The sequence below is a fragment of the Mesoplodon bidens genome (assembly GCF_964165515.1).
Source record: "Mesoplodon bidens genome assembly, chromosome: 11".
Classification (NCBI taxonomy): Eukaryota; Metazoa; Chordata; class Mammalia; order Artiodactyla; family Ziphiidae; genus Mesoplodon; species Mesoplodon bidens.
In genome coordinates, this window is record NC_138167.1 from 97,914,539 (window position 1) to 97,936,521 (window position 21,983).

The 21,983-nt window shown below is 35.1% G+C and overlaps 1 protein-coding gene across 5 annotated transcripts in view; it reads right to left on the bottom strand.

The window, feature by feature from the left end:
• NAV3 (neuron navigator 3) overlaps nucleotides 1-21,983 on the bottom strand; it is a 599,001-nt gene that overhangs the window by 57,583 nt on the left and 519,435 nt on the right. For all 5 annotated transcript variants that reach the window (XM_081248291.1, XM_081248290.1, XM_081248289.1 and 2 more), the window contains 4 exons: nucleotides 17,027-17,215; nucleotides 15,380-15,432; nucleotides 9,268-9,291; nucleotides 6,999-7,076 (listed from right to left, as the gene is read on the bottom strand). In XM_081248291.1, coding sequence (XP_081104417.1) covers nucleotides 6,999-7,076; nucleotides 9,268-9,291; nucleotides 15,380-15,432; nucleotides 17,027-17,215 — 344 coding nt within the window. The remainder of the gene's footprint in view (nucleotides 1-6,998; nucleotides 7,077-9,267; nucleotides 9,292-15,379; nucleotides 15,433-17,026; nucleotides 17,216-21,983) is intronic.

Sequence of the window (21,983 nt, forward strand, 5' to 3'; positions counted from 1 at the left end):
ACGTTTCCAATGACAAGGAATGTCATTACATCAGACTTAGTACCCTCAGAAATTAGCATAAGGTTATGTCCCACTTTCTCTATACTTAACCTTCACACTATGTTAAAGGTGAATAGAATGAAAATGTACAGCTCACTGGTTCATCGTTGCGAATATTCATGCACCGGCAGCCAAGTCAAGAAAGAGGATTGGAAGACCCTGGAAGTCCTCCCTTGCCCCTTCCTCATCTCTGTCCCCTCCCCCTTCTGAAAAGATAACCACTAGAGTGACCTGTGTTATGATTATTTTCTTGCTTCCCTATATAGTTTGGCCACCTAAGCTTGCATCCCTAAACACTATGTTTTAGCTTGACCTAGTTTTAGGAATCACATGGCATGATTTTCCTGGTGACAGTTTTCTTTTGCTTAACATTGTGTTTTGAGATTCATCCATGTGGTGTGCAGCAGGAGTTAGAACTTGCTGTAAAGCACTGCTCTGTGTGATTTATAATTTATTTGTCCATGACGACCATTAGTGCTGATTCCAGTTTAGACTGTTAAAAATAATCCTGCTAGGAAGATACAATGGGTTATTAATTCTAAAGCTAAAATTGCTTGCTTTCCTCTAAAATAGAAGAACTTTGTTAATATTCACTACAAGAAATGCAAGACTCTACATAACATTGAAGAGTTTCAATTCTCCCAAATAACTGTAAGGTTTAATTGTTGGACAATGAGTCCTTGAATGTATATACTTATAGAAAATTGCTTCATTTTACCAGCTGTGAATATTTTATCAGTTTAATAGGAATTAAAAATATGACAAAGAAAGCAGGACTGTGAAGAATATGCTGCACAAATATATTGCTTATATTTGGTATCTATGAGTAAATATAAAATGTTCACCATTAGAAGGTCAGTTTTCAATCTTTGGAAAATTGTTCTTCATTAATTATTTTCAAGAACATATATAACTAGTTACAAAAGAACATTTTAATTTGAGTCACATTGTTCTCAGTGAAAAGTTGGTTAAAAGTATGTTCATGAAATGCTGCTTTAAGTTTATGTCCTCTTGACTTAGTTTATCATAATAGCTTTGTTACTTTGAAGTAAATAAAAGGGCAACTTTCGCACCAGTTGGATTCATGGAAAGGCACTACAATAGGTGAAATAAAGGAAGGCATTTATACCAGTGATAATCTTTGTCACCTTACTGGAGAAAAAAATGGAATGTAAGACTGATTAAACTAGAGGAAAATATATCTTGTCTAAAAACTTTATAAAATGATAACTTTAAAAGAACTGTGGATTTTTAGGGGGACTGTTAATCATAGTTTACATGGTTCTGACTTTTCTCTTAATTTTCTGCACAATTTTCAAGCCACAGTAAAGTTGTATCAATATGTTGATGAATATTCCCTACTTGTGTTAGGTGAAGTCTGTGAAGGTAATAAAATAGACAAGATTGAATATTAGTTAAGGGAAAATATTTTTAATACATATTGTCTTTAGTTTTGGAATCACATAACATAATCTGAATAGACATGTAAGGAACTGTGGTACTAAAAAATAAGATGGAATATCATTATGAAAAATGCCTGCATTGCATTTGTTCACTCAGAATTCAGTGACAGCCCATCAACCAAATAAAAAATACTCTTTACATAGATGTATATGGGGATAGATAGACAGATTAGATAGATAGACAGAAATAGATGACTTTACATTTGAAAATCAATAGTTAGATGAACTGAAAATGACTCTGAAACTATCATAAATAAGATTTCACATTTCTTTTACTGTATAAAATTGTCTCTTCAGTGTCTGTTATTGTTAATTATGTGCAAAATAGTTTTCCCTTAAAGGAGATGCAGAAAAACAAAAGTAACTGCCGGATTATATAAAAATATTAAATAGAGCAAAGATATAGGACACAATCCCAAGGAAAATAACACCTGAGAGATTTGTGGTTAAAAGACTTATGCACTGAAAGGCAAAAAAACAAAACACACAAAAAACAAAAAAAAACCTTTTTTTGGTTACACATTCATTCAGCGATATCTTTGAAAAGTGGTAGCAATAACTAGCCTTAGTGCCCGTTTCCAGATTACCTAAGGGCTGAGATTTGTAAGAAATACATTAAATGCATCCCACCTGGCTTGGCAGCATGAAGGTATGGGTGAGAGGCCAGGGGGCACCTGGCTGACTGTCTGATGTGACTATACATTCCCGGGGGCCTTGGACTGTGTGGCTCCCGTTCTCTTCCTGTTTGTTGGTGGGGTATTGATTCAAAGAAGGCCAGGCAATAGCGCTGGCCAACATACCCTCTCTCCTTTCTCCAGACATCCTAGTGGACACAGCTCTATAAAGAAGCTTCCCAGGCTTTCTGCAGCTCTGCTCAGAGAACTTCGCAAGGGGAGGGGAAGGCTCAACGTACCTTCTACTGAATGGAGGTCATATTCTGTCAGGCAAATGAGAGGTGAGCTGACTGAATAACTTTCTGAGTTACCACTGCCCCTTTTAACAAAGGGGGAGAAAAAGCAGAGAAACAGATGTTTCAAATTTAAATATTAAAACCCAGATTATTGTCCGGACTCCATATAAATATAATCATGCTGCCAGGTCCAAACATGTGACACATCAATTACAAAAAGAAAAAAAAAAAACCCAAAAGCCCAAATTAAGGAAAACCAATTAAGTCCTGATAGAATTATTCATATATTGAGTAAAACTGAATAGCTGGATCTTAAAATGATTACTAAATAAACGATAATAATAACAGTTAATGATATTTTCTACAGAACCAAACATTGTAATCTGTCTTTATAAATCATGGCTATTACACTTCTATACAACAATGGTCATTGTAGTGATCCCATTTCACCAAAAAGTAAAAAGTTTACTTGTGGTCTGAATAAAATAATAAATAAAAGGCATATCTTTACCTCCAAACAGGAAATGTACAAGATTAAAAAATTTTTTTCACTTACATTGAAGAAACTCTACAGAAAAAATTTTCAGTCTTATAATTAATTTCATTTCTGTACAAGTATATTAAAATATATGCATATATTACATACATCAACAGAAGTTAACTCAGAGGCAATGACGTGAAACACACTCTGAAAGAAATTTAAATGCAGTATTTCTTAGAACTGAGAAACCAAGTGTTTTCTCAAGTAAATCCTTTGATGACTTATAATGGTGCACTGAATCTAAAGTGACATTTTAAACTAAGTGCTAAAGAGAATGAGTTCAAGATGGTTTGCACCTTATAAATAATTCAAATTTCTGAATGTGTAAAGGAGATTATATCCTTAAAGATACAAACGGACATAAATATACAAGACTCCATCCCTAGTAATTATAATGATACTGTTAAATGTTTAAAATAGGACTGACCTTAAAATTATTTTGTAAACATTTATACAGGCATCCACTTACACAAGTTCTTAGTTACTGCCATAGTTTTAAAGTAAATTTTGAAAAACTGCTTTGTAAAAGAATAGAAGATACTACATATCTTCATTACCTGAATCTTCTGACTTTTATCTTTTGACAGTTTCAGCAATACATTTATCTGATGGTAAAAAGCTTTAACAATCCATATCACCACCGAATAAAAAAAGCACTAAATGGTGAAATAAGATTTAAATTCCCAAGAAATTAAAAATGAGACATCACTTTTAAAAATTGTGATAGATCTTTAGGTGTTTAATTTTTAAACCTGAAATAATTATAGATTCAAAAGAAGTTTCAAAGAGAATACAGAGAGGACTCTTGTACCCCTTTATCGAGTTTGCCTCAATGGTTACATTTTATAAAATTATAGTATAATATCAAAACCAGAAATTCATTATTGGTACACATATGAAGATTCACACATGTAAATAACCACCTTTCATCACCACAAAGCTCTTCCTATTGCTACCCTTTGTAGTTACACCCACCTCTCAGGAGAGAGGTGACCACCTTCCTTAAACCCTGGCAACCACTAAGTTGTTCTTCATTTCTATAATTTTGTCATTTGAGAATGTTGAATAAATGGAATTATATAGTATGTGACCTTTTAAAATTGGTCTTTTTTTCACTAAGCTTAATGCACTCGAGATCCAGCCAAGTTGCTGTGTGTATTAATAATTTTACTGCTGAGTGGCAGTCCATGGTATGGATGTATCTATCGGAGTTTGTTTATCCATGGACCTATTAAGAGACATTTTGGTTGTTTCCAATTTTTGCACTATTAAAAAATAAAGCTGCTGTGTACAGGTTTCTGTGTGGGTCTGAGGTGATTTGAGAATATTTCTAAAATGCATTATGAAGTAAAAAAAAAAAAAAGAAAAAGAAGCAGAACATACCAAATAGGATATATATTAAGCTCCCATCCACGCGCAAAATGTACTACTAATGATAACACAGATGTGGACAGGGAAGGCTGGAGATATTTGGATAGTTTTTCCAAGACTAGCACTTTTTAAACAAATTTATCAATTTGGCACCGATTTTTCTAATTTTATGTTTCTTACTTTTTTTTCTTTATCACCCCCTAGGGAGACATTATAGATTATTTTTTTCCTAATTGTCCCCTTCCTCCATGGCCATTTTAATGTCACAGATATGCTGGATACCTGTTTATCTACTCTCTATATATCTGTGCTTTATGCATAAAAAGAGTACTTTAAAAAAAAAAAGAGTACTTTTTTTTTCCCACCATAAGAAACACTATTCATGCTTTGACGATCATATCAATGCCCAGCTGAGAATACATAGTCCATAGTCGTGAAAACACAACAGTGAAAATAGTGTGGCATGTATGACTTGAGAGAAGTGGCAGATAGCCAATGGCTGACATCTTTGTAAAGTGTTTGGTACCTTTCAAAACAGTGGCATCGAGTTGTCCCCCAGGACTGTCCTCCTATGTTAGAACTTGGTTTCTTCTGTGTGTATATGTGTGTGTGTGTGTGTGTGTGTGTATGTGTATGTGTATAAGCCTTTGCAAATGTGTACTGTATATATGTATTCAGGGGTATACAGAAGAACAATGTTGAAAGGAAACACAAGAAATCAATAACCAAGAATGGGAATGGGAATCTCAGAGGGAAAAACAAATATATATCTTTTATTAAACACTTCTTTTAATTTCAGTTTTTCTTTTTAATACAATATACATGTACATTTGTCACTTGGTATCTGTGGGAGATTGGTTCCAGGACCAAAATCCATGGATGCTCAAGTCCCATAGTTGGCCCTCTGCATCTGGATGTTCCACATCCAAGGGTTCAATCAACCATGGATTGTGTATAGTTGACCCTTAAACAACATGGGTTTGAACTACGCGGGTCCAGTTATATGCAGATATTTAGAAATGCGTGGATCCACTTACATGCAGATTTTTTAAATATCCATGCATAAGTGGACCTGCACAGTTCAAACCTGTGTTGTTCAAGGGTCAACCGTATTACTTTTTAAATGGAGACAGTATAAACATTATTGTGTAAAAGCCCAAATTCCATTATGTATAGCAGCCATTTATTAATCCAACAACTGATATGTAAGTCCATGCAAGAGACATTTACAAAATAAAACAAAACTCTGAGTAATCATTCAAGACATTTATATCTTTACTATCCAGCGCATAGGGTCTGTCACTGAGCCTTCCTCATTGCAGACAAACACAACCCAGTGTGTTCCGGCTTTTACACTGCAACATGTCCTCTGGGTACAAATTCAGGAATCTAGACAGGAGTGCTTTATACTACTATACATATAGCCTGTAGTATAAAATTTAGAGTGGCTTCTGAACTATTTAAGAATTATTCTTAGACAAAAAATATGGGTTAAATAGTACTGTTCTCTTCCAGTATTGTCTAAACAGCTCTCTAAAACCTGCTATTATTTTAAGAATCCCCTGACAACATCTATAAAAAATAAATATAGCCAATCCCAAATTAATTTGATTCTCCCAAAGTTAAAAAGATAAAGTCAATCCAAATACAGTGCTAAAATGAATGCACTGTGAGTGAAATGACTTACTTATATACTGTGGAAGGTACTGGATTGGCCAAAAAATTCGTTTGGGTTCCTGATGGTATGGAAAAACCCAAACAAACTTTTTGCCAACCCAGTATATTGCACAATAACTTTTATTCTTAAAATATCTCCTATTTAAATCATACCCAGTGGGCCCACATTTGCTCACTCTTGCTGTGTTAAGCTTTGCTGAGCAGATGGAAGAACTCCACGAAGAGCAGAGTGGTGAGGCAGGGAACAGGCCCAAAGCCACCCAGTGGAAGTGAGCAGACTGATGTTGAGTGAAGGTGTCAGGACATATGGCAAAATAGCGGGAGCTTCCTCAGCCCTCACTGCTGCTTCTAACACTGTTGTTCTCCCTAGGACCAGGCACAATGCCACATGTTCGCCTTTATTTCTGCTCCTACTCTGAGTATACTCCAGGGCACATTGAAAGATCTTCAGGAAATGTTAATATAACTGATGGTTTTTGACATCCTCAGCTGCTTAAACTGCTATAAGGAGGCTACCAAGGTTTTTGAGAGAACTGTAGTTCATTTATAATATAGCTAAGAAACCCAAATTTAGAGAATTAACTGGCTGCTTAACTAATTGTCCAATAAATTGTGCTGAAGCAGACAGGGCACAAGAATTTTTTATACTCCACAGTTAATCACTGTCAACCCCTCATTGTCTTGGAGCTGAAGAAAGTCTTACGTATGTGGGGCTGGGCGTCGGTAACAATGAGAAATAAGAAAAGAAATAAGACTTGTAGCTTTTACTAAAGTTTCCAACTTTACATGAAACAAAAAGCCATTTTAACCACATTGTGATTCCTCATCAATGTGGATTTACGTTTGATTACCCAGCCTGCAGGAAAGTCCCACTATTCAGTGACTTAAAGTCTGTATAATTTTGGACATTTAAAGTTTGTGAGTCTGTTACTAAAATTATCCCATTTACTATATAAACATCTGTTTTAATATATCAAAAAAATCAAAAGTGACTTACATTTGCTGAAAGTTGAGATGTGAGAGTGGCAACTTTTTCTTGTGATGCAACGAGCTCTCTCCGTAGTTTATGGATTTGCTGAATGTAATTAAAAAAAATCAAATCAATATGCTAGTAGATTTTAACTTAAAACTAAGAATTCAGTCCAAAAAAGCCAATACTATAATTAGCTCATCCTACCCCCCACTAAATATACATATATATTTTTTCTGGGTCTTTTAATTTTTCTATCCATTTTTTGTATGTTTATTTTTATTTCCTATACTTTGGCAACTTCTCAGAAGCTGTAGAATATCCTGCAGTCACTGAAAGTTGGCTCCAATTCAACAGTTAATGATTCCATATTTGAAAATAATTTTATTGGCTGGAGTTTTAATTCCTAACACTCAGAGAAGCCTTCCCAAGTCTTTGTTATAATGCCCTTTATTCAGTGAGTTACTATGAGCTCTGGACAGAAATGTTGCCATAGATAATCCATAGTTTCAAAAAAGGGGAAAAATTAGTAATACTGTAAAAATGGCTAGATAAACCACCAACATAAATATGCTAAACTGTTTTCCTGTTTGGTTAGGTCTACATTCAAATAAAAGTGAACCAGAAAAAGATGAGAGAGTATATATCATACTTAAAATTTTAATTTAAGCACTTTCCACAGTTTAATCTGCATGTTTCACGTTTCCATGAAATATAAACAGTGATTAGTAAGGTTAAGATATTTATAAGCAACTGAGACTAAGTCTACAAGTATACTTCTGGTCTCAAGGGATTTTAGCTACTTAGGTGCCAAACATTCTACTCTGATGATTCTCATTTCTTCAAAAACAAGTCTTCTATTGTTGTAGTTAGACTTTCAAAACACTACCTTAGTTTGAAAGAGCATTCTTGACACAGCTCATTAACTGTCTTTTTTTTTTTCTTTTTCCTACCCATTAGATTTTTGTGGAAAAGAAATGGTGGTAAATACGGAAAAGACTCTAAAAAAGAACTAAACTTTAAACTGGAATTAGAGACAGGGGACATGTACATAATTTTAGTAAATGTGATTCCATTTGACTCTGTCCTTTAAAAAAAGAGATACACCCAGACCCAAAGAGCATTTGAGCTGCATTCAAATGATGATGACCGCAAATGGTTCCAGAAAGCAGAGAACATCTATTTTATTCTTAAAACAATACAAATTAAAAGAGGCTTTCAAAAATTGATAGTCTATTACATGATCTGATTTCCTTTAAAATAGAATCTAGGAAACCTTAAAGTAATATAAATCATTAAAAAAGAACCATAACCTACTATGGGGCATAAATAATTAAAGGGGAGGTGGATAACTACTAATACAGCAAACAGATGTGGTATTTCTATGCCTTAGTAGCTAAACGTATTGCGGTCGATGGTAGAATTTTGACATGTCTGTGAGATGTAAATAGTTTAGGTTTTTCAAAACCATATTTACTCTTTGGTCTAGCAATTATAAAGATAAAATTGATATAATTTACACTTTTCCAATTTTTTAAAAATACAGCACAAATTTTACTTTAAAAGGCTAATAAAATAAAACGTCAGAGGGAAGAGTTCCTTTGCAGAGGCTGTTACCAATGCATTTTTCTTTGCTCATGGTAAAGCCAATCAAATAGTCATTAGCACACCTTGAATAAAGGCCTAATTAAAGTCTCCCTGCTCTCCTTGGCCAGGACAACTCTTATACAAAGGGAAAGAAAAATAATGTTCTCTCCAGGCTGCAATCTGATTTGTACGTGATTGCGATGAAATATTTGTGAAATGTGCGTGATTAGAACAATATACTACACTATACATCAAGTGATTAAAAGCAGCAAAGTCCTGGCACCAAACAATAGATGGGCTGGGATACTGGTAAATTGTGTTGTGGAGGTCTAGTGCCTCAAATTCAATACTTGCCTTAATCCTATGCACTTAGTCAACAGGCAGTGGGGGAAGAGACTATAATATAATAGACCACACATTCATTCATTCATCCAAAGATTTGTAAGTGCGTACTACTAGAGACAACTTATTAGATGTTGAGTTAAGACTCCAAGCTAGAACGTGAGAAAAGAGTTTGCTTCTAAAAACTTCGTTTCATTTTCTTTTAAGAGGAAATATCCAAGACCATTTATCACTAGCTGGGTCACTTCTATTAGCAGTGTTGGAGAGTTATGGGTTGTATCACAGAGCCCTCTAGTGGTCGAAACACTCATTTCATCATAAATGTAAACGAAAACAGTCAAATGTAAAAATGCTACAAGGTTTTTACCTCTGAATGAGCCTTTTCTTCAGCCTGTAAAAGAAAAAAGGAAAAAGAATTTAACTATAAATAATTAGTGTCGATTCATTCTATAAGTATGAAAGAATAAAATAATTATACTGTGTATTTAAAATGTTACTTTGGTCTAACATAAGAACATGGTAAAATATATGATATTATTAAATTAAAACAGTAAAAACAGGAACCTGTAGGACTGCAAATGAATATTTTGTTATATACAAACCTAATGGTATTTTTAAAATATCAGTTATTTCATTTATGGATATGTACTATGTCTTGAAAGCAAAGGATAGAATTAAAAAATGGTGTTACCCTAAGATCCAGACCATAAGCAACAAAAAGAAAAGTTATAAAATTATACTTTAAAAAAGATGAGTGCAGAAAAAAATAATAGAGTAGATCTTTTTTCATACAGATTTTAGGAAATTTATACTCCAAGAAATTACAGAGATTTTTAGCCAAGACCTAGGAGTCGGAATTTTATTCTGTGATATATAGATCACAAAGAATGCCAAATAAGACTAGAGGAAAAATATTGACCTGTACTGACAACCACAGAAAATCTGCTGATTAGTTTCTATTTTATTTGCTTTTCTTAATGATCATTTAATAAGTTTATTGGGCTCCAAGTCAGCAAAACATTAAAACACCCAGTGGTAAGGCGGTAATAAAAGTGGCTGACAAACATCGGCTCCACAGATAATGGAAATGAGCACTGCTGTAGGACCTCGAGGGGTGTTTTGGCCTCAGCTGTAGAAAACTCCTAGCTCTGTTTTTCTTCCTTACATTGGGCTGCAAAATGCCAGAAAATGAATTATGTGTGCCATTGTATTTGGGAAGCTCCCTCGCTCTGGAAAAAGCTGGAGAATGCATAATATTGCTGAACATTACAAGTCTGTTCATTGCCTTGAGCAGATCCAAAGCTGAAAAACAATCTCCTATCTCCTATCTCTCCTTTTGAGACATTTACTGATTGACACAGAAGTACCTAAACCACTTTTTATCTCTTCTTTTCCTCCAGAAAACATAAACTAAAACAAAGTAAAATAACCCTCAGGATATTTTTTATGCATAAGCATCTCTTTTAAACTGGATTTTTTTCTATCCTATATTTTCTTTATTCTTAAAAAATATGTATAGTTATTAATATAGTGGTTAAATGAAGAGTGGTTAACTAGTAGAATCCTAATAGTCTTTATAAGAAAACTGTTTTAAAAACAAATTCTGACATAAAGCTTTAATGTTTTATATCTCAACTTTTTAAAGTGAAGATTCAATATTTTTTTTTTTTTTTTTTGCGGTATGCGGGCCTCTCACTGTTGTGGCCTCTCCCGTTGCGGAGCACAGGCTCCGGATGCGCAGGCTCAGCGGCCATGGCTCACGGGCCCAGCCGCTCCGCGGCATATGGGATCCTCCCATACCAGGGCACGAACCCGTATCCCCTGCATCGGCAGGCGGACTCTCAACCACTGCGCCACCAGGGAGGCCCTCAATATTTTTAAGTTATAATAATTTCAATGTTTCATATAAAGTTTGATTTTTGAATCAGACAGAATGAAGGAATTTTAAGATAAAAATTTCATGGATCAAAAGCTGGAGGTTGTTTGCCTTGAGACGTATGGCATGACTAACTTTGACGACTTGGTTTCCCTGTTATTTTGCGTATTTACTGCCAGTTTCTGTCCAAATCCTGCTTCTAGGCTTGCTAGGCTTATACAGAACTGATACTTAATAAGTAACTTGCCTATTGAAAACAGCATTGTATGCTATTTAAAAAAAATAGTCAAGAAAGACAGTCATCACATTTTTTCATTAAAAAAGCCCCGAATAAGTTACACACACTAGTTATATGCATAACCATCACATATTAATTCCATATATACTGTACAGAATGACTTTCTCTTCGCTGACTTTTCAGAACTAACTTTTTCTTTAATCTTTGCCTTCTTTCATATCCTGTGGTTAGCAATACTGGGTAGGTGTTACCATAAAGTTGAAGCAATGAGCCAGAATATTAATATTTCTTTCAGTGGGTTAGGCATGGATTGATGACATTATGATGGAATATGATTACTTGCCATTTTTAAATGATGGTTTTGAAGCTGGCCCAATGTCCTCAAGGGTGGTAAACAATACAAAACACTTAGCCTAAATAAAAATATATTAGATGATTCTTTATTCTGTAAGCCATTACTTGGCCATTCATTCATCCTTTCAAATTTACTAATCAAAAAATGTTTACTTTAGGGCTTCCCTGATGGCGCAGTGGTTGAGGGTCCGCCTGCCGATGCAGGGGACACGGGTTCGTGCCCCGGTCCGGGAAGATCCCACATGCTGCGGAGCAGCTGGGCCCGTGAGCCGTGGCCGCTGAGCCTGTGCGTCCAGAGCCTGTGCTCCGCAACGGGAGAGGCCACAACAGTGAGAGGCCCGCGTACCGCAAAAAAAAAAAAAAAAAAAAGTTTACTTTAGTATTAGCTATGTGTTAGGAAATATGCTGAAGGGCTCCACAATGAACTAACATAGCCCTCACTCACTCTTATTAAATCAATACAAATTAGATTCCAAGTACAAAACGGGTTCAATACAATTTTTAATATACAGCCACTCAGAAAACATCTATTGCAAGGATCAAAATTTTAAATGTTTAACAGGACTAGACATACAAAGAATAAAAAGAGCCCTGGGTATTAAAAAAAAAATCACACAGCCTTCCTAGGTTATCTGTTTTCCCCACTTTTCATAAAGATATGGATACTGAGGAGTATTTCTTTCCTGCAAGAAATGCAACAGCACAATAATAACTAACAGTGCAAACTCAGCTTCAGTGTCAGGAGGAGAATTGGTGGAGGCTGGGTCTTGCCTGAGATCACATGCCAACATCTAAAAGGGGCGATGCTGTAAACCTGGAGGAATTTCATCTCCGTGTTGCTAGATATTCGGATTACTTTCAAAAGGAACTGAGAAATTTGAATTTTTAGGTAAAACTCCATATTTTTTCAGTGTTGGCTTAGATTTAAAAACAAACACACAAACTCAAAGTTTGCCAAAGGTAACAGCTTGGCAGGTCAGATTGGGTCTGTGATTTCCAACCAGTGTGTAATCTCCCTGGATCTTTCTGTTCAAAAATTCTGTAAGATGATTTACTCAGCTTTATAACAAGGTACTTTGGAAAATTTTACCAAATTATAATTGGTATAATTCAAGAGTTATATGTGAAGAAACAATCCTTTCAGTTGGATTTATTATATTGTAATTTGACAGGTAAATGTTCTTTGCAACAAGTCATCTTTGTTAGTTTAATTTTTTTTTTTTTTTTTTTTTTTGCGGTACGCGGGCCTCTCACTGTTGTGGCCTCTCCAGTTGCGGAGCACAGGCTCCGGACGCGCAGTCCCAGCGGCCATGGCTCACGGGCCCAGCTGCTCCGCAGCATGTGGGATCTTCCCAGACCGGGGCACGAACCCGTGTCCCCTGCATCGGCAGGCGGACTCCCAACCACTGCGCCACCAGGGAAGCCCTAATTTAATATTTTTAAGCAAAACATATAATTCTATAAGTTGCATAATTAAAGACTTTATATTCATGGTTAGGAAGAGCAGTATATTGCCTCATAATAGCAAATAGTGTCTAATAGTCCTTTAAAAAAAAAAAGAATATTTTTTCCCTAAACACTTTAAGTTTTTTTTTTTTTCCCCCACACCGCGTGGCTTGCGGGATCTTAGTTCCCCAACCAGGGATTGAACCCAGGCCCCTGGTCGTGGAAGTGCGGAGTCCTAACCACTGGATCGCCAGCAAATTCCCTAATTATTTTTTGAAGGGATATCATGCACAACTGTGTTACTTGCACATGGCATAACTTCAAAAGGTGCAAATCACAAAGACTATGATATAAAAGGTGCTCCCATGCAGTATATAATTTTTTGTGATTTATGGTATATAATGAACCTTATCTTCTCTTAACTATTGCAGAAATCCCTTGGGACAGATGGGATAGATTTGGCTGCTGTTTGCCAACTTTATGTTGCAGGTACAGTCCAAAGAAATTTAGCAACTTGCCTGATGTCACACAATAATTCCTGATAGTCAGGCAAAAATGTAAATCAACTGATCCTTTATCCTGAGTCCTTAAGGAGGCATGAAGAAAAATGATAAAGTGATTTTTCACTTCATAGTTTGAAAAGCACTTTCACAGGTATCTTTTCTTTGCCGATTAACTATCAGTGCATGATAATGGGGGACTGGAGACAGAAATGACTCCTCTATCACCTGCGATTTTTCTCTTTATTACTCCTCCACATATGCATTTATTTTAATTGTCTTACTACAGGTTGTCAGTTCAAGTATATAATTTCCATCATTTCCAATAGAACTATTTAAATTTCTTAATTTCCTAATAATATCACCTTCTCATGTGATTTGATCACCTAATCCATTCTTTTCACACTTAACATGAGGGTCTATTTCATCACATAAATATGTGTGTATAGTCTCTTTATTTGCATCTCTGTGCCTATTTCATAGTGTACTCTTAATACTTCTCATTTATACTTTCTAATTTATCCTTATTATTTTGACATCTGCTCCTATCAATCTATAATTTTTTAAATGTACCTCCTTTGTTCCCTGTAAACCTGTAATATCTAGTATAGCAGCCACAAGGCACGTGTCTACATAAATTCAAATTACTTAAAATAAAAGATGCACTTCCTTTGTCATAGCACACACAATTCAAATACTCAATAGCCACATGTGACTAGTGGTTACTGTATAATCTAGTACAGCTATAGAATAATTTTATTATCACAGAAAGGTCTATTAGACTCTTGTATACTAATTAGCCATCTGTTTTTCCTCAACCCATGCTCTTTTTCTTCTTGAGTTTTTCTCAGGCTTCATGAAGGTAGTTTCTTATCCAAATATTGTTTTTTATATAGTTAAAATATGACTATAATGATGCCGCACCTTTTAATGTTATATATAGAGACTTCAATTGCAAGGGTTTAAGTCAGAATATCTCTCCCGTCAAGCAGTGGCATTGGCCCAATAGGAGGAACACGACATATTTCTTTTGTTTTTTCCGATACATTTTTACATTTCTCACTTCTTTATCTGTTTGCCTAAAACAGCAGATTTATCTAAACGCTAACAGTGATTTCATTATTCATAGAATCGATTGGCAATGTTAATCATTAAAAGGCGAAATGAGAAGAAAAATATTGCCTCTGCCAATGATAGTCTGATCTTGAGTAACACTTTAAAGCAATAAATATAAAAAGAGGGCCGTAACATTTGAACTTAATGAAAACGAATGAAAAAATTAGTATTGTCCTTAATGCTTAATTATTCAGTGACAGCTGAGGCTTTGAACTTTTCATGAACCTTTCGATACAGGATTAGGGATTATTCATAGTGCTCAAGACTCAGTGAGATTCATAAACTAAAATATACCCCACTCTAACCTAGGATGAAAGAACCTTTTCGTAAAATGTAACTGCCTGTAGACTATTTTTTTGAAAATGATGAAATTTTAATAAGTGGACAGAAAAATCATCTTGGCAAAAACAAAATATAATTTCACACATTGGGAAAATACGTTGATACACTGGCATTTTCTCTTAAGAAATGAAGTTTTTAAAATCACACTCTTTCAGAAGATACAGTTTAAAAAATCACCAGGCCTTTTAGGCTTTTACCCTTTGGTGTGATCTTCTCAAAAAATGAACTTATAAAAGAAAATAGAGAGAATACCATAGAACAATTACCAATCATGGCTCAGGGAACCGAACGAGGAAAAGTGGTCAGTATTATAAGATTATGGTGGATCATCATACATGGTTTCAGGGATTCCGAGTCATAGCCCATCGAGTTTTATGAGATTCAGTTTTCTATTCACTCATTGATTACAATGAGTACATAAAAGTCAAGTGGAAGCACATACAAATGAGCCATAGAAGGGCTGGGAAAGCACCCGCCACCTTATCAGTATGCTGGAGCTCAAAGTACACCCTTATTTAATTGCACGGCTTCTGTGTAAATGCCAACCTATTTAACCATTTGTGTGCTTGGCAAAGGCAAAAGCATTTTCTTAACAGTCAACACTTACCGTAGAATAAAGAGAAGAAGTGCTGGAGACCAGTGATAATGAAGAGCCATGAACTGAAGAAAGCAAAAAAGAACAAGAGGTGAAGTAATGAAGTCTGCTCAGAACCACCAGACCTTTACTGAAGAGTGAAGAAGAGGTGGTTAAGGAAATAAAAAGAACATAAGAATCTGAGAACAAGTCTGCTGTCATTTTTTAGAGATCGACACGTTGAGCCATGGAAAGGTCCCTAAAGTACCTCCTCCACCACGTTACAGAGAAGAACTGATAAGTGCAAGCCCTTCTAGCAGCTTTGCACGTATTGAAAACTAGAGTAAGCTGCCACATAATAAATAATCAGAAAATCATGGACACCTGAAGTTGCCATGAAAGTTTAAACTTTAAAAAAACTTTATGTATTTTATTTAATTTCATTTTTATACAACAAAGATCTATTTTCAATTTTTTTCTCCATAAACTTTCAGGGAAATAAGCTCTTCCAACATCATCTGTGATGAGCTGATTATACCCATTCTAATGGAGAGGTATGGTTTCCTTCATAATTTTAGTAACAGATTTTAGTTTAGATTTCACAGCTCAATTTCACAGTTCAATTATAGTCAGAAGATACTTTAAATAGGAAGGTAGAAAGAGAAGGGAACAGAACTATTCTTGACTCTGTTTTCATCCTTAGAAATTACACATACAGAAATCGGGACTAATAAAGTTACAAAACTAGCTCATGTTCATACCACAGATAAATGGATGACCAGAGGTTTAAACCCTTGGTATGCTTCAAGATCTAGAGCCCCTTTTTTTATACAGACTTACTAAGGACTAGGATAGTAGGGCTGATTACACATCTGATTTTATTCTAATCTATTTGAACTTCTGTGTTTACCTTTATTTTATCCTTAGCTGATATGCTCTATAATATGTGTGCCACAATTTTCCTTCGTGGGTACTTAAAAATCATTCATTAAATCAAAGAAGAAATTCTCTCAAATATTATCATCAAGTTTGACATTTGAGGTTATACAGTTTAGAAAATTACATACACTTGAAAATCAATTAAGCCTCCTGAGTTTTTCGAAGAGTTTTTGTTATAAAGTATTCCTGTAGAACTTTACAACTACAAAGACATTTATTAGGTCAGGTGAGAATCTTAATGTAATGGATAAGGAAATGTAACTTATAAAGCAAAAAGCAGGCACAATATGAACTCTAAAATAATATGATAATAAAAACTAACACCAGAGGGAGTTTCTGAGAATCAAAGTCGGAAGCATGTGGTTGTCTCATAAGAGAATTTTTTCTGGTTTATGTATCTTTTATGGTTTTTAAACTGAGGTGTCAAACAAAACAGTCACTTGGATATTTGGCACACCAGGGTAAATAGTCTCTAAAATTACACAGATTTCTGTATGAGAACACCAGACTTACTCTGAACTGCTCTATAGCCAAGTATTAATCGAAACAATTTCTGGCATATTTCCAAATACAGAAAGAAACAGAAGGTAATGCAGACTAAAATTTCTTCAAGCTTCAGGGCTCCCAAGTGAGAGTTATACTTATTTACTTTGTTGAGGGAATCCTTGTGATGTGAGTGCTGTGAGTTTTCATGTCTGAGTTAACTAAAGTAACTTCATCTTTATTTCCCCCGATGCCTACCTTCTTCCATGCTGTCCCTGAATGAGCCTGAATGGCTGATGGCCCGTGGCCTCTCCTCCAGAGATGTGGCACTCCCACAAAGCTGGGAGTCGTCGTAGAGATCGAAGGACGAGTCTTGGGCTGGGATGCTGTTTGAGCGCATCATGCTGGGCCCAGGAAGGTTAAATTGAGACAGATTTGTCGGGCTCACTGAAAAACAAAGCACACACAGCCTATTATTCTGGGCTGTCTGCCTCTGAAATTTTCGATAGCAGTTACAGTGGAGTCCTCTTTTTTTCTAGCACTTTCATGGCAAGCAGTATGTCCATTTTTAAAGCGGTATTAAACAAAACCATCGCGTCACCTCTACTGTTTTTTGCTAGAAATAACATGGTATTTCCTGCTGCCCATTATGAAGAAAAGATTGTGTTCCTAGAGGCTGCACATTTCTTTTTAGAGAAAAATAGATCACTTTAATGGGAAAAGCAAAAATAGAAAGGAATATAAAATACAAGAAATCTAAATTTCCCAGGAAGAAACGTTTGAAGCTTCCAACCAAAGACTTTCAGTCATTTTGAGTTCTAAATTTTTGTCCGTTCATAATCAGTACCATCATTATTATCAAAGTTAGGTTATAATAGATGCAAATAAAAATGAAATATAATCTAATGTATGTGGTATCCATAGCTCATCGTGAGGTTAATCACATAAAACTACTTTCTACTGTGTCTAAGATGGGAATGTCATGGTGAGACTGTCAAAAGTCATAAACTTGTTTTTCCAAAGCAGTACCTTAAGTCTGCAATTTGGAATATGAATTTATTTACCTAGTGCTTATTGTCAAATAGTTCTAATGACACTCAACCTTTTAGGCCAACTGATAATCATCAATTTAAAGAAAGATGTGGTTGACTGAATGTGTAATTACACTGCAAAACAATACTGCTTTAAAATTTGGAATAAAAGCAAAGCAGAAAAATTAAGAAATATATTTATCATAAATGCTCATATTTAAGAAACGCAAGTTGTTACAGGCATATGAGAAAGCAGGCAGGAAACTCTTAAGATAGGAAGAGAACTGCTGGGTACTTTAAAAGCCTCGGGGAATTTATGTCTTTGGCTTAGAAATACTCTGATATCGTTTCAAAATATGCTATTTTTTTCTGTGACACAGAGACTACATTTCTTAATGTAACTACTGGATCTCAGAACAAAGTAAAATAGGAGGAGTACATACTATGAGATAACTTAAGGAGATTATCTCCTATTTGCCAGGCACTATGCTGGATATTTTACAGGTATGAATGAATCGATACACAGAACAACTCTGATACAGCCAGCTGTGAATTACGGTAAAAAAAGACCAAGAAAAGAACTAAAAAACCTAAGAACTGTATCTATGCGTGCATCTGTGACACATAATAAAGAAAGAAAGAAACGGGATTTGCAAAGTCCCCAATCCATTGGAAGGAGGGAAGGAAGAAGAAAAGAAGAGAGAGCGAGAGAGTGAGAGAGAGAGATCTTTCAGGCACATTCCTTCAGTCAGCAGTGACAATCAATCTGATTGCTGAGGACAGCCAGAAGATACTCCAAAGGACATTCTAGACTTGAATGTTTATGTTTAAGGTATCTGGATTGGGGTAAATCAGACTCTTCTAGGTCCACAGTATGAATTGACTTTTTGCTAAATAAATGAAGTATTCAACGCAACGAAGTACATCATTTTAATATATGTATATAGCGGTTAGAAAGACATTTCATTCACTGTTTGGCTTTGCATAATTCTTACAGAATGGTTGCAGAGATATCCAAGTAAGTGTCCTTCTATAATTTTAAAACATAACACTTAGCTCATTCAAAGTGAAATAGTAATGAGGATCAGGGTAGATTTTAAAAGGAATAGTTTGTATTTATAAGCACTTCTGATAGCTTCTCCATTGGAAATGTATTCATTTTATTTAAGAGTGTTCAATTAAGTTAAAATCTGTGACGGGTCTGCTTTTTTATTATTGTGGTTGAATAGAAAGATAAATATGGCAAGATCCCTGGCTTCAAGAGTGACCTCTAGGAGAGGTGACTGAAAGGTAGAGAAATTAATAACATAGAAGAGACTGAGAAAAGTTATGCAATAGAAGACAAAAGTACGACGGACAGAGAACTTTTGCAATGGGACACAAATTAGTACAGGGTTTCTAGTGGTGGCTTTGCTTTCCATTTGCTTTAGGCAAATACCTCCATTTCTACCCTTCAGTTTCTTCATGAATTAAAAAAAAAAAATGGCAGAATAAATGTCCTCTAAGACCCATTCAAAGCCAGGAGAAGACATGTAAACATTTCTAATAGGACAGATATAGGTGTGACTATATATTAGGGAAAAGAGGACTACTGACTTTGTCTTAAGCTATATATCATACCAAAGCCACTGTTTTTATTAAATTATATGTTTATCTGTAATGATTTGAGGAGGACAGGAACTGACAGAAATATGGAGTGGGTTCTTAAATACCTCCAAGTTGCCCCCTGACTTTGCTGCCACATCTAGACCCATCAGTTAGTGAGTTTATGATGTTGTTTTAATAAGAGTTGTCATATGTAATTATTAATTTATTTTGTGGAATTTGGGAATATAACTGGGAACTAGGTGGAGATTCAAGAAATGTTTATTTGATCATTTAAAGAACTTCAAAAGTGTGATATATCTAGATTTAGGTAGTTTCTGTCATTGGTGGGTTTAGAGGAGAAGCTAGAGCTGTCGTTAGAATTTACATAATAGATGCACGATTGAACCAGATGTAGGTCTCTTCCAACTCTGAGATTCTATTCTTCCATAAGTATAGAAGAAAGGGCTTAATTCTGAATGGCTTGAAGGGTGAATATGGAGAGGGGAGTAGAAGGACATTCGAGGTAGAGGGACCTTTGGGAGTAAAGCAAAGAAACTTCCTTTACAAAGGTGTTTAAACATCACTCTATGCAAAAGGGTCCATCAAATATACAGAATTTGAAAGTGACAGGTTGATAATAATGCTTCTACATGGTAACCCTTGAGACAAGGTGAAAAATGAATCTGAGCAATTATCATCACTCGTGGGACTATGACAATGAGTCTCACTAGGTTATGGGATGCCTCCCAAGGGCTGTGACCAATAGTAAGTGAAATTGCATCCAATAATTTATTATTTTTATATAAATATATTCTGTTATGCTTTCTTGGGTAGGAATGGTTTCTAACATAGCTATCATGCCAGAAACTATATACAAACCAGAGTTTACTTCGGCAGTAGCGCACAGTAGTCTACTAATAATGACATAATAGTAGTGATCTTAAATTTTAAATGTTTGTTATATATATATATATGTGATTTTTACAGTAATATTTCTAAAAATTTTATGTATTAACATATTTTTAATGGGTAAGGATAAAAAAACATGGATACTGCAACTCTTGAATGTTAGTAATAATCACTTATCTTACTGATCATTCAGAAAAAATAATGATCAAATTGAAAACAAGTGATGACCAAAGTAAAACGTAGGACAATGCTATCCATATTCAAATTAAAGAGCTACATTTGATATATTTTTAAAATTTAATAATAAAGTAACTCTTATTTATGACTGCATTTTAATAGTATCTACTTTCTTGCCTAATGATTATAAGTTCCAGTGATCTGGAAATACAACCCAAATTCTCTAAAAGTAATTTTCATGATTTTAAAATTAGTCATCGTTTTCTCTTGTAAAATAATACAACATAGAGATCTCAGAACGCCTGACCTGAATCCACATATGCTTATAAAATATGGCTAGGCACATGAGAGTGTGTTGACATATATGGGAAGATCTTTCTTCATAAGTCCCACTGGGTGAAAATGTTGAGAGATTTGAGTAGAGGCAGTAAGATCAATTTGAAATCTACTGCAATTGTCTCTGACAGTGTAAGACATCTCTTTCCAATAAAAATGATGATGTAGCAGAGTCCACCAAATCTGATAATCTCCTGTGTCTTTGCACACATTAGTCATGCCTCACAATATAACCTAGGTATTATGAACCCATTCAACAGATGAGAAAGTTGAGGTTAAATGACTTGCTAAGATCAGACATAGTAAGTAGTGAGTTTTTTTTCTTCTCAAAGAAAGATGGAATAAATAGAGTCAGAATAACAACAATGGGAAAATAATGGAGTAGAGATTCAAATACTCAAATTAATGTCAATTAATGAAAAGACTGACAGGAGACATGAGATACCCAGCAAACTCAGCAAACTAGGTGACATGGGTTTGATTCCAATGTTGCATAAAATTAGATTTTGCTTCATATGCCTATGACTCTATAAAAACATTTTTATTTCATTTTTTGAAGTCAAAGTTTTAAGCTTCCTGCTGTGTTTTATAACTACAACTCAAAGTAAAAGTTATACCATTCTTTGCCATTGTGAGGCAAAGAAGTCTCATCATTGTGCAGGTTTAGCAACAAAAACTTGGTGTTTGATAGATATTCGTTAGTGCATGTGGAACCATGACCAAAATAATTGTTTTTTTCATTGCCAAAAGCTCTATTCTGTATAGCAGGAATAGTTACAATAGCAGAGAAATAGCTTTGACTATCCCTACAGGGTGGAAAGTTAAAAAGTCCAAATTATTAAAGAATTTGGACAATCTGTTGGTCTATCATTACAAAAAAACTTCTCAAGTGAAAAGAGAAAAAAAATGATACCATTTTAGATGTGACTTTATAGAAAAGAAATCTATTTTTGTCTTTTTTTTTTTTGTGGTACGCAGGCCTCTCACTGCTGTGGCCTCTCCCGTTGCAGAGCATAGGCTCCAGACGCGCAGGCTCAGCGGCCATGGCTCACAGGTCCAGCCGCTCCGCGGCATATGGGATCTTCCCGGATCGGGGCACGAACCCGTGTCCCCTGCATCGGCAGGCGGACTCTCAACCACTGCGCCACCAGGGAAGCCCAGAAATCTATTTTTGA